Source organism: Euprymna scolopes, chromosome 6, assembly GCF_053919585.1.
Source record: "Euprymna scolopes isolate OS-2025 chromosome 6, ASM5391958v1, whole genome shotgun sequence".
NCBI lineage: Eukaryota > Metazoa > Mollusca > Cephalopoda > Sepiida > Sepiolidae > Euprymna > Euprymna scolopes.
In genome coordinates, this window is record NC_136487.1 from 29702983 (window position 1) to 29716236 (window position 13254).

At 32.1% G+C, this 13254-nt stretch overlaps 1 protein-coding gene across 2 annotated transcripts in view; it reads left to right on the forward strand.

Moving 5' to 3' along the window:
* LOC145277598 (allene oxide synthase-lipoxygenase protein-like) overlaps window positions 1–13254 on the forward strand; it is a 258552-nt gene that overhangs the window by 211311 nt on the left and 33987 nt on the right. For both annotated transcript variants that reach the window (XM_080129114.1, XM_080129115.1), the window contains exons 10-13: window positions 285–377; window positions 3379–3439; window positions 7048–7153; window positions 11074–11165. In XM_080129114.1, coding sequence (XP_079985240.1) covers window positions 285–377; window positions 3379–3439; window positions 7048–7153; window positions 11074–11165 — 352 coding nt within the window. The remainder of the gene's footprint in view (window positions 1–284; window positions 378–3378; window positions 3440–7047; window positions 7154–11073; window positions 11166–13254) is intronic.

Sequence of the window (13254 nt, forward strand, 5' to 3'; positions counted from 1 at the left end):
TCTTCTGTTGCAATACGTATATTTTTATTATGTATACAAAGGTTCTCCAAAATTTATAACTTCCCAAGAAGTAAAAATCAAAATAAAAAAGAGGGATTTACATAACCGTAAATAGGCTTATCAACCAAGAGGTGTCAACGTGTATCCAAGTTTAAATTTCTAAGTTGAATAATAACAAAAATGATACCGGTGTTTCTAATTGCACATCCGATTGTTCATCCAGAATTTGGTTTTGAGGAATCTTAATATCTTCCCCAGTAAAGAGAATATTTTTTATCTTTCAGGCGAGGCTTAAAAAAGTTAATATCAGAAGGAGGATGGGTTGACTGTACAATGACTATTGGTGTTGCTGGAATGTATGACTTAGTCTCTCGATGGTGAGTTTTTCATTCCTCTTACCTTTCAACTTGCATTAATAAATATTTAAATTTTTGTAGCCATCTGCGTCGGGTTTCCAAATATCATGTTCTTGCGTCATTTCAACTGAAGAAAACATGTTCTTAGTTTAAATTCAAATAAAAACAACAGCATTTTTCTTTTAAAGCAATAAACGTTTTTATAATAAACACATATTCAAATTATGTATTATTTAATTGGAATTCATTGTTGAGATTAGTATTATTTATTAATTTTATTTTATTGCCGACTATTATCCTCATCTTTCTTAGTTGTTTCATGACGTTTCGGTTAAATATTCCTCTGGCTGGATATGACCTTAAACTATATCCGATGGTGAGGCCCCAGCTTGCAGGCGTTAGGGAGTGTGGAGCCACCCTTTAATTGCCATTGCTCCCAGGTCTACTCTGACCCGGAGTGGTAGCACCTGTTAGGGTCCCAACTATGGGTTAAATAGAATACGACTTAAAAAAAAAACAAATATACTATATTAAAAAATCCTTCTTCAAAATCACCAGATTCGGCATTAAATAGGTTGATGTGCCGTAAAACAAAACAACCAACCAACCAAAATTCTCTGGCCTTCGTCAGGTGGTAACCGCGACGGGATAGGAACTCTGAATCTTCTGACTGCATCCACTGCAATTACTGCCTTCCGTAGTTGTCATTGTTTCACCACGTTTTTGACCAAGTAAGCCGCTGGTCAGCTTTTGGGTAGGATTGAAACCGCTATCTTCAGAAAATTCTCAACTGGAACCTTAGTCAACGCCCCTATCAACTGCGCCACGGACCGAAACGTCGTGAAACAACTAAGATGAGGATCATAGTCCGTAATAAATAAAATTAATATTATAATTCTTCCGCATTTTTATTTTAATAAAAATTTTCAGACCAACCAACACAAAAGATTATATTTACTTACGGATTAAGACCATGTGTATTTGCGACACAATCGATGTTTTTATTATTAAATTGAATTGTAAAAACATATACTATTATTTAAACAAGTGTTTGTTAAAGAAACATACGAAACCCATTGCCTTTCTGTTTTCCATTACAAGAGGAAATTATCTATTATCTATTTATCGCACCAACAATGAGAATAAAACGCTAAATGATATTTAAAATAGAAGAAACATAGCTCTGTAATATATTAATCCTGTTTCCTCGACGGACATAACGATTGTACCTACTTTGCATATTGCTTTGCAAAAGTTCACCTAATTAATTACCTATTTGCTTTATTGTTTCATGATTCGTTTTATTTTATCATAACACATAATACTACTTACGCATTATTTTTATCGTGCATACAAGCTGAACATTACGAGTGATTTTTTTATGGTCAATTTATTTCTGAGATTGCGATTATTGATTTTCTCATTTTTTCCGAGTGACGCACTGATAAAATTCCGACGAATTGCTCAGAAAATCAGAATTCAATACTCAGATCGAAAATGAGTAAATATTTGGGTGGTAACTCATGCTATATCCAATGTCTTTGATAAGGTCTCGCATGAAAACATTTCAAGAAAAATTATTTCGTACCATATTACTCGATGAATACTCACTATAATCAGATCCTTCTTAACTAAAAAGATCTGGCTGTTTTTGTTGAACCTACATCATATATATGATATTTAAAATTATATATATATAATATTTGCAAAATCATATATGAAATGAGAACATAATATGGTGTATTTCCTTATGTGTTACAATTGTTTCATAACTATTTGGACAAATTTAGACACTATATCATTTTACAATATTCCAAAATAGGTACTCCTCAGACACTACATATATGAATATGTTCTTAATCCCTATTTTTATGGATCAAACTAGACTCACCGCTTACTCATCATTTTATTTTTTTCTTATTCATTTTCCGATTGCCTTCGAATTGAGTAAGTTCCCCATTTCCGTATTACTTCTTTTTAGATGATACTTCAATAATTTTCTATTTTTATATTTATTCAATCTTTTAATTTGTTATCTAATTATAATTTTTGTATCCTTTCCAATTGATTTATTTTATTGATTTTTTCCCCAAATCGTAATCTACATCTTCAAATTATAGTCTCTATTCATATGCCCAACTATTCTTATCTCAACTAGCCTCAGTTTCGTATAAATTTTTATTTACATGTCACGATATATTTGTTGATATTTTTCCTTTACATGTTATTTCTTAAGAAAAAAAAACTATAATTAAAAGGTTAATTATTTATTTAATCTTTTAATGTTTTTTTTAAATTCTTATAATTATTTAATCCTTTTCGATTTATTTATTTTATTGATTTAATCCCTAAACCTTAATGCGCACCTTCAAACTTTAGTCTCTATATACTGAAGAGAACACACTCTATTCTAGACATGCGGATAAATCAAACACATTTATACAAGATGATATTGGTCTGTAGTAGAATGAGATCAAATAAGGTTGATTATCTTAAATGTTACAATGAAAAACCTCCTTTCGCATAATTACCAATTACCATGGCAGATAACACCAACCTCCATAGCACAACGAGCATTTTGGGCAGCACTAATTGTAAATAAAAACACAGACGATATTGCCAAATCTGTTTCAAAGAAAGTTGGTTTCCTCTACCGGCCTAGAAAACTTATAACACTTGCCAGACTCCTATACACCCATAAAGATGCTATTCGACTTATATATTAAATATCACTTCAATGTAACGCGTGAATAACTAAGATAGCCAACTTTCGAATACATTGATAATGTTATCTGCCAGTTTCCATTTAAAAGTCGCTTCAGAATTATCGAATTGATGGTTTGTGGAAGGACAGTATTATAAAAATGCTACATAACTGTAATATAAATAATGAAAATAATCGTATATTAAAAATGATCATATTGTGATAAATCATAAATATTATTAGATAAATATGCTTTTTAATTAAATGACAATCTCCGCAGTATTGAGTTACACATTTTGCATTTTTAATCATTTTCAGTCAAAGCAAATGGAGGTTTGATTTACATGGAACGCCACCAGCCGAATTTAAATCGAGAAATGTAAGTATCCAAAGTAAGAGAATAATTAATAATAATAGCTATATTGTAAATTAAAATGTGAATTTCTTGAGAGAGAGAGAGAGAGAGAGAGGAATATATTTGCAGAAAAAAAACATCATCCCATAGGCATACTGCTCAAGACGCTTATTTACAAGAATAAATGATTATGAGTGTTCGGTTTCGATACTTGATGCTTAAAACATTATTTTAATATAATTACCTCCCTTTGCTATAATTGCACGGATGATAATCACTACGTAATAACAATTCGGGATGTCATGTCTATTTTGATACCACACTTTAATGAAGAAAAAGAACTTTGCCGTCATATGAAGTCAAGCAAATAGGGGCATTTATCTTTTGGAAATAATACAGATTACGTTTCTCTCTCCGGTTAGACATCATAGGACCATAAAAGGCGTCACATATAATTTCAGAATGATTCCTGTCGATAACTGATGCATGTTTCTAGAAACTAACCATCACCTTCATTCGATTGCATAATTTCCTATATTAGTTCCTGCCATACAAACTTTTACAAACCAAACATACATATAGGCGATGGCAGTAACTTTCACTCTTCTATAAAAGTATTCTGCCAGTCTCCCATAAGACACCAACACATCCAGTTGATTTGAGAGACAGTTCATAATTGCTCCATTTTCTTCTCCGTCTTATCATCTATCACCAAATACAAATTCCGTCATTATAAACAGACCGCTCTTTTTACGACTACTAGTTTCGAACAACTGTTAAAAGAGCACAACTGATTATAAACATAATTTGTTTCAAAGCAAAATCATGAAATGGATTAGAACTAACTTTAATCATCTAAAAAAAGGGGGATATAGAGATTGTTGTTTTTATTTACCTTTCAAATAGCCAGCTTTGTAACACGTGTCCATCAATAATGAATCCATACTCCACTTATTTTATGTTGTCATGTTTGTAAAATAGATTATATGAAGCATGTTTATGTATGCATGTACTTATTCAGTAGTGTGTGTATGCATTTGTATATTTTGTATGATTATATGTATATGGTGCTAATATGAAAAAAAAAACAAAGGAAAGTTGTTTGTCATGTGACATACTGCACTGACTAAACCGACTATTTTTTTCTGATAAATTACGACTGGCAATTAAACGGATTGGTCTTAGCAAAACACCTTATCATGCCATTATCCCGTATAAAAGTTTATTGTTGGAAACAAGAAGATAATAGAAGCGATAAAAACTTTATCAAATGCTAAATCAAGCGTTTTCCATATTTTGATATTTTGTCGTACACCGTGGTTGACATGCAGTAAATAATGATTCACAGTCGGGTTTAATAGCTGATCTTATAATACGCCACTTTTTTATGTTTTTTTTTACAAAGGAGTCACCACTTATCAAGGCCCGGAGGCGACTCGAGGATAAGTGTTAATGGGTCTACATTCGTCGATGGGATTATAACGTAGTAATCATAAGTAGTGGAAATTTTATAAATTGGATTACTTAGGGGGGACGGTTCATCAAGAACTTGTTTACGTTGGACTTGAAGACAATCAAATTGTAATAAGTTGGAAAGCAGGCAAACGAGAGTTCCACGGGCGTGCAGCTCTAAGAACGAAGTTTTGCTCATGGAATCTAAGTTTAGGTTTAGGTACAGATAAAGAGCGTGGCAAATTATTGATAGTGGTTTTTGGCTAGACGAGTGATTTTCCTGAAGGTATCGCGAGTGGGGACCATAGATTGTAACTCAGACGAGCACTTCCCATGAAAATAACGATAAAGCAGAGACAGGCTCACAACGTCTTTTCTGTGGGAAACAGGTTGCAGGGAAGAAAAAAGGACATCTCATACGAGGCTACGAAGTCTCTTTTGAAATTTGTCAAGGCAGAATAAGCTGATTCTAGTAGCTACTGGCCAGAGGTGGCAACAGTACTCCATCGTTGGCCGTACCTTGCTTTTATGTCTTTTCTAAAGGTAGAGAATTTCATCAGGAGTAAGATATCTACTAGAGCGGTAGAAGGATTCTACCAGGTTTCCAGCGGCCTTGGCAACGGATTTGATGTGTGTTTCATTTCAGATCAGGAGTACAGGTCAAGCCCAGAAGCTTGTCAAAACATGGAGCCTCCCCAAGACAGGAGCCATTCATTTCAATTAATGCCAGATGAGGATCAGAGCAGTGATGATGCAAAGATAGAGCTTCGTTTTAGATGCGTTAAAAGTAGCCAGCTTTCCCCATTGAACCACGTGCTCAAGATCAGAGAGAGAGAGAGAGAGAGAGAGAGAGAAAAAACTTGGTAATTTACGGCCTTTGATGTGTTGCCATAGATGGTAGTGTCGTTAGCATAAATGTCAACGAATGATCTTAGGATGTTATTTGGAAGATTATTGATGTACCTATTTACTATGCCTCCCCACGGGACAGAGTTAGACACCAGGGTCGTTTTTTAACGTGGAGAAAAGGTACAAAAATAAAAATTGTCTCAGTCGTGAAGGATTTCTCTTCCACCGAAAGAGAACAAGAAATAGAAGTGCAGCATCTGAAGAACAGATACTACACTTTGATCTTGTCCCGAAAAATCAGGAAGTGAGTTGGGCTCAGGATGGACCCATGATGGACTCCAGCATTAGTGCATGGTTAACCATACACTAAGTATACTATAGTAGAATTTATTCGTGACTAGTTTCTCTACTAGAACAACACACCATAAAGAGTTTGATTTTAATGCAAAGATAAACCTTTTTCTTTTTTTACACGGTGGTCACAACTTATCAAGGCCCGGAAGCCACTCAGGGATAAGGGTTATTGCAAGTACAGTACGTTAGTGTGGAGATTTAATGAAGTTTTCACTTAAGGGGGCGGTTCATCAGGAATTTGTTTACGTTGGACTTGAAGACATCCAGGTTGTAGTCAGGCGGGAAGCAGGCAGACGGAACAGAGTTCCACAGGCGTGCAGTTCTAAGATCAATTGCGCGAGGACTGGCATTATAGCATTTAATAATTGCTGTAGACTGGTAAAGGTCTGGAAAAAGATACAACTCTGTATTTAGTGGAAAAGAAATATATTGAACAAAAAATATATACATCAAATAAAGAAAAGTATTTATATACGTCAGTTTAACTGCCAATTGTACCTAACTTGTTCATAATAGCGAGAAACATATTTTCTTTACCTTTATACTAGTGGAAGAGTTCATTGTTATCCGTAAGGCGGGCACTACACCAATAATAAAATTGATGAATTCAGAGATAATGTTATAAATTAATCAACAGAGTGATTTTTACGATCTATTAAGTGAAATATTTAAAAGAATTTGATCTCAATATTCAAATATTAGAATACCTTTATTATTTTTCTTGTGAAGTGCTGACGTGAAATTATTGCTTAAAATATAATAGATGAATAAAGAGAATGTACTAAATGGTAGACATATTGCCACAATATAAATGTAGTTGTGTAATTACATAAAATATTATTGAAAATATTAATGTAAATGGTAAAAATAGACAACTTAGAGTTGTTTACTATTAAAATATCATTGACTTAGAAGGAATTAGATGATGTGAGCATATACTACTCTCTTGATATGATGTTCATTTATTTAACTTTCAGGTCGAAGACCCCAATGTTCTACCAAATTACTATTTCAGAGACGATTCCTTGGTTATATATAAGATCATCCGCGATTACGTCACGGGCTACGTTCATCTTTACTATGGTAAATATTTTTTGCAAAACATTTTATGGATTACGTCAATGAAAGACAATAGTTTCGCAGATTGAAACAAGATATTTTTTTAGAGCACATGGCTTTATCAATTATGAACACAAATAAAAACCCTTCGAAACAATAAGTTAGACCTTGTATCTTTCTGCTTGCATAAAAGTAAAATTAAGCTAAAAGAAAATTAAAACTAATTTTTATTTTTGGATTTTCTGAAATGATAATTGGTGACTTTATAGCTTGTCTGCATAATGCAGATAACACGAATTTAAACTGAATAATAATAATAATAATAATAATAATTAGCAGGAACTGTGGAAATTCCGCAGCGGCATCTTTCATATGTGATGTATTGCTGCTGGGCATTCTGTGGAGGTTCAGCATGAATGAAGACACCATCATATTATTGCAGCCCTTTTGTTAAAACTGTATTCCCCCTTTACTAAAATAATAACTTTGATATGTTGCCTGAGCTGATTATTTTATTACAAACACACCAAACAATTAACTCACATTTCATCATTTTTCATAAGTCTTGGATATGCTACTAATTTCGACAATCATTTTTCAAAATTCTGACCCACATTATCGCCCCCTTACTAAAATAATAACTTTGATATATGTCTGGGCTGATTATTTCATTACAAACACACCAATCAATTAACTCACATTTCATAATTTTTCATAATTCATGGATATGTTACTAATTTCGACAATCATTTTTTATATTTTTAACCCACATTATCGCTCCCCCTCCCTTACTAAAATAAGAACGTTGATATATTGCCTGGGCTGATTATTTCATTTAAAATACACCAATCAATTAACTCACATTTCCTCATTTTTTTATAATTCTTGGATATGTTCCTAATTTCGACAATCATTTTTTTTCATAATTTTAACCCACATTATCACCGCCCCCTTAGCAAAATAATAACTTGCGATAACACAAATTCATTTACTACGGTTATGGAGGTGGGAATCTGGGTAAACTTGTTGTCACTCAGACTGCAGGGAACGCTACAGGTTTTACAGAGAGGAATATTTGATGACCTGTGTTGAAACTCACAATAAATAATAATAATAATAATAATAATAATAATAATAGCACTAAAGAAAATAATACAATTAAAGGTATAATTTTGCATAAAAATCTTTTAATACATATAATGTATGAATTATGACTATGCAATTAGTTTAGATACGAATAAATACAATTTCATCGTTTCTTTCAGATATGGTTAAATTTATATATTTTATATATTGAAATGATTTATGAAAATCTTTAGGTTGTGTAGAAAGTTAATGTATAATTCTGACTAAACGACATTCATTCCTGAATTATGGCGATTATACTAAAATCTGATAAATTCAGTTTTCTCTCCCTATGACTGCAAGTAACTTCATTGTGCTACAAATATTATCTTAATATAATTACCTCCCTTTGCTATAATTCTGTACTTATTGTTAAGTCGCCAGCTGCGGAGGAGAAATCTTTCCAATGTTTCTTATATCTTCAAATTACGAGTGGCTTTTCAAAAGAAATGTTCATATGTTTTTTATTCCAACCGATATGATCACAAAAGATTTCAAATTACATTGCTATAATGACTGAACGTATGCATTCATGGCCTGAAAGTTTCATCTCTCTGTTGAAGATATTGACAGTGTGAGACGCTAAAAACAACCAACGCCATAAATGTGTGTTAGAAGCGGAGATACACTATTATATTCCAATCTAAAACGCATTGAGAATGGTGGTAACTATGGAGCTCAAAATGTTGCTCGTTTTAACGGTACCACTCCTGTTTTCGTAACTCTCTTAATATTTTAATAAAATAAATAAGAGGTTTTACTTTGGAACAACCTTACTATAACATTTGTTTAGAACTATTATGTGACAAATTATTTTCCTGTCGATGTGTGTATGCATTTTTTGTTGTATTTCTTGCAAAATTGTTTTTTTTTAATTCTCAAACTGATGTTTTAGTTTATCGAAAAAAAAAAAAAAATTCGAACAACATAATTTTATTGCCCTCTATTATTAACTATTGATTTTGAATTGAATTCATTTCGAAACAATTGTAAACTGATTTGTATGCAGTTTGTCTTTCGGATATATATAGCAATTAAGCTACACAGAATTTTCCGCGTTTGATCCTTGTGAATATTATATATCACACATTTTATAGATTACGTCGGGCATAAGTTCCTAGTGTTTTATCAAAGACGTTTATGTAAACAAAAAAAGTCATAATAAATTAACTCAATTTTCCAGTAAATTTCGATTAAATTAAGATTTAGAATCGTTTTGTAATCGCAGTCAAGGTTTGCGGCTAATTGATGCCTTGTTTAGTGATCGACCTCTTTTAAAAGCTATTTGAGCTATTCTTCGTCGAGTTTTTAAGGTTCTCCGCTGCGGAGCATGTCGTTGACGTCATTTTTTTTTTTAACTCTGCCAACTATTTTAGTGCCTATGACACTTTCTCCGTATACCTTGCAAATGTCCCGGGCTGCTTCAGCCGCTTTTTGGCCTTGATGTGTCGAAAATGTTGCGTTTTACATTCTTGCTATTTTATTTCTAAACTTAAAAGGTAATAAAAATATTAAATTAGGAAAAAAAAAACTCGATTAACAGTCTTATATGGTAGGAAAAGCTCTATCGGGGGAGGGGGCTTTAAATATGATGTTTTAATTCGTCCAGATTACGTATGTAAATAATAAATGTATTATAAAGTCGTGATTTCAAAGGTAAAAAAAAAAAATTATTAAAGGGTAATCAGCAAGAATCGAAACCGAAACTGTAGCATTCAAAACTGGTGACGTTACCACTGTATCAACGTGACACGCATATGAGCTGATAAAAAATTAAAAATAAACCAAGATGAATGTACAAAATGTTTAACGATTTTTTTTTTTTATTTTTGACCCATTTTTGACCCTTTACAATTTTAACCGGCTAAAGACCCATAATACAACGGCTCGGAAAATATTCAATAATTTTAACCCCTAGCGCCGCTCTGCGACTTTTAGTTTCGGAAGTGATAGAGTTTGAAAATATGGAGACAGACAGACAGACATATAGCCGTTTATATATTAGATTTTTGTCGAGAAGCAAAAAGGCATGTAAAAAAGAGGAAATATAAAATACTTCGAACTTATTTCACAACCCAATAATTGAATGTTTATGTTAAACTATACGTATTGGATACAGATTTCCTTTTAAAAATTCAAATTTTCAATACATTAAAAAAAAACGAATTATACATTTTGAACGATTTATAGCTACACATTATACACTACATAATATTATCTGAATTTAATTAGGACAGACATGAACTTTATGTACGATTCTGAGATTTCCATGGTGTTAATAGTTGACACCTTGTTTAGTTTAAACATGTATCCAATATATACACATACTGATTATAATACGACCAGAACACAAAAAGTCCAGAAAATATCATACTTTTAGATTTGGTGTGCCCATTGTGGTTGGTTATAACATTTGTAGCGTAGATATTTCGATTTTCAAGGGGATGAAAACATGCCATATATAAAGGAAACTTTAAAATTTCAACTGCTACTGCTATTTGGAAAGTAGCCACAGTTTGCCTTATCTTTTAAAAACAAACAAACAAAAAAAACAGTAAAAAAACTTTAATTGGCCCACCTTTTCAGTAACCCCAACCACACCTTAATAAAAGAAACCAAGTTAACATAACAAATTTAGAATTTACATTGTAGAAAGTCTCTTATGATTATTAACCATAAATAGTAGACACTGGCCTAAAGATTGAGACCTTATGTGATATATTTTTGTATAGGTCTCTATATGACTGATATGCAAGGATACAATAAAAATATTTATCCCTCACTCTATTTTATTGATATAAATATTGTTCTATTTGTAGATAATGACAAGGTTTTATGGGATGACTGGGAAATGCAAAACTGGGCGAAGGATTTGGCCAAAGACAAAGGCGAAGGTGGAATTGGTGTTGGGGTAAGTCTATCTATTTTGTTTTTCTACTAACAAACCAATCAAGAAGATATTGGATTTGTTCTTTAAACTGTAATATGTCCATGAAAGGAATCTATTTGTTTGAAGTATATGAGTGGACAGGCTACAGTAATCCAATAGTGCAATCATGTATGTTGCTTTACAGAACGGACGCTCGTAGTCATGGCTAGTAGTGTGACGGAGCTTTGTTTTCGGTGTATCTTTTGGCGTCTCTCCTAGGGTGCTATACCCGTCCGTATTTATGGCTTACATCAGTCAATAATATTGTCCTGACGAAGAACCCGGATGCATCCATATTTATTACTTTAAATTGCATTTCGAAAAAAGGTTAGTCGGAATTAGACGGAAATAATGCTTGAATTAAATAATAGTTATTTTTTTTATTTAGTGTTAACAGTCAAGTCTACAACCAGATAATACATGTATATTTCTTTATCAATATATTGCAGTACTGTGGTTAGGTTTGAATTATGATGGTTTAAATGTGATTATATTGAGCATAAAATGCATATATATATTCGTTATTGATTGATGGTGGTGTTTTTTTCACGGATGTAAATTAAATGTCTCTGCAGATTTTTTTTTTTAGATAAATAGTGATAATTCGTAATATTTTAATTAATTAGACTACTATTTTCACTTTTAACGTCACAATGTTTCGGCCGACGTAACCTCCGACCTTCTTAAGGTGTATCTTGTCGAACTATAGAATCTTTCTGTCGTGCTTGGGAATCTGCACAGATTTTCGAACGAAACTGTTTATTTAATCCGTGGTGGTAGAATTCTCTTGTTCCGGCAGCAATGACCGTGTAGATATTCTAAGTAATTTGGATAACCAGGATAAGATTTTGAATTACTTAGTATTTCTAACCAATATTGGTTGACAGAACAAGAACCGGCTGCCCTTGTTGAGTAAATAAATGATTCTATTCGAAATTCCGTTCAGATTACCAAAAACGACAGAAAGATTCCCGAGTTCGACAAAATATATTTGAAAATTTCCATTGGATGAAACGTTATGAAAATAATACGCAAGATGTTAATAGTAGTTTGAAGAATCAACAAAATAATGTAAATAAAATGCCAACCAAAAACATTCATATATTTTCATAGCAAGATTAAATAAATAAGCCAGAATTAAAGAGAACTTTTCTTTATTTAATTTTAAAAAATGAGAAGGGTGTTGTAGTTTTCTTGAAACATTTTGCGTAGTGTAATCTCTCTTAGACTATTTCCCTTTATCCCAAAAAAACGGATATTACATCACACTAATACAGCAGTCATTAACACACCTAAATACACACTTTAAGCGTAATGTGCAAGAATTAATCATTTAAAAACATTTTTAAAAAAATCTACAATAATTCCTAACAATACTTGATATCTATCACAACTCGTATCCTGGAAATTGATTTGACAGCCAGTCTGCGAAACTGACTTCTGAAAATAAAGCATTAAATAAAAAATAAAACAAAGGAAAGCCTCATCAAAGTTGTATACGTTTTTTTTTATTTTCTCCGCTGAAGAAGAGATAAAACTCTCGAAAATTAAGGAGATCAATATCTACCATCTTGTACGACGTATTATGTTTGTAAATAAACGTAATATAATAGAAAATTCCTTCTTATATTGTCATTATTCTATACTATATACTAACTCGTGCCCATGGTGTTTCCTGCGAACTGCATTGATGTAGCCTTCATACACACCTCCTTTAAAAATATTTTAGAAATGGATTTTACAGTAAATTTATATCGAGTATTCCAGGAAATTATGTTTAAAATACATTTTAAAATCAAAAGCTATGAATTTGTCTGAAATTATTTTGAAGTAAAATATTAGCTTTGATGCGGTTACTTTTATTTAAGAAAACGGACCCATACCATAAATGAATGCCGAAACAAATTTATGCATTCACTGTTGAGACCATTATTTTGGATCTTTAAGAGATGGAGAGTTACCTTTATTGTTATCACTTCTCTCACGTCTATCTGCAATACCTGTAAGCGATCCAACTATTGATTAAATAGAATCAATTGATTACGCATTATTTGTTTACAAAATAAATGAA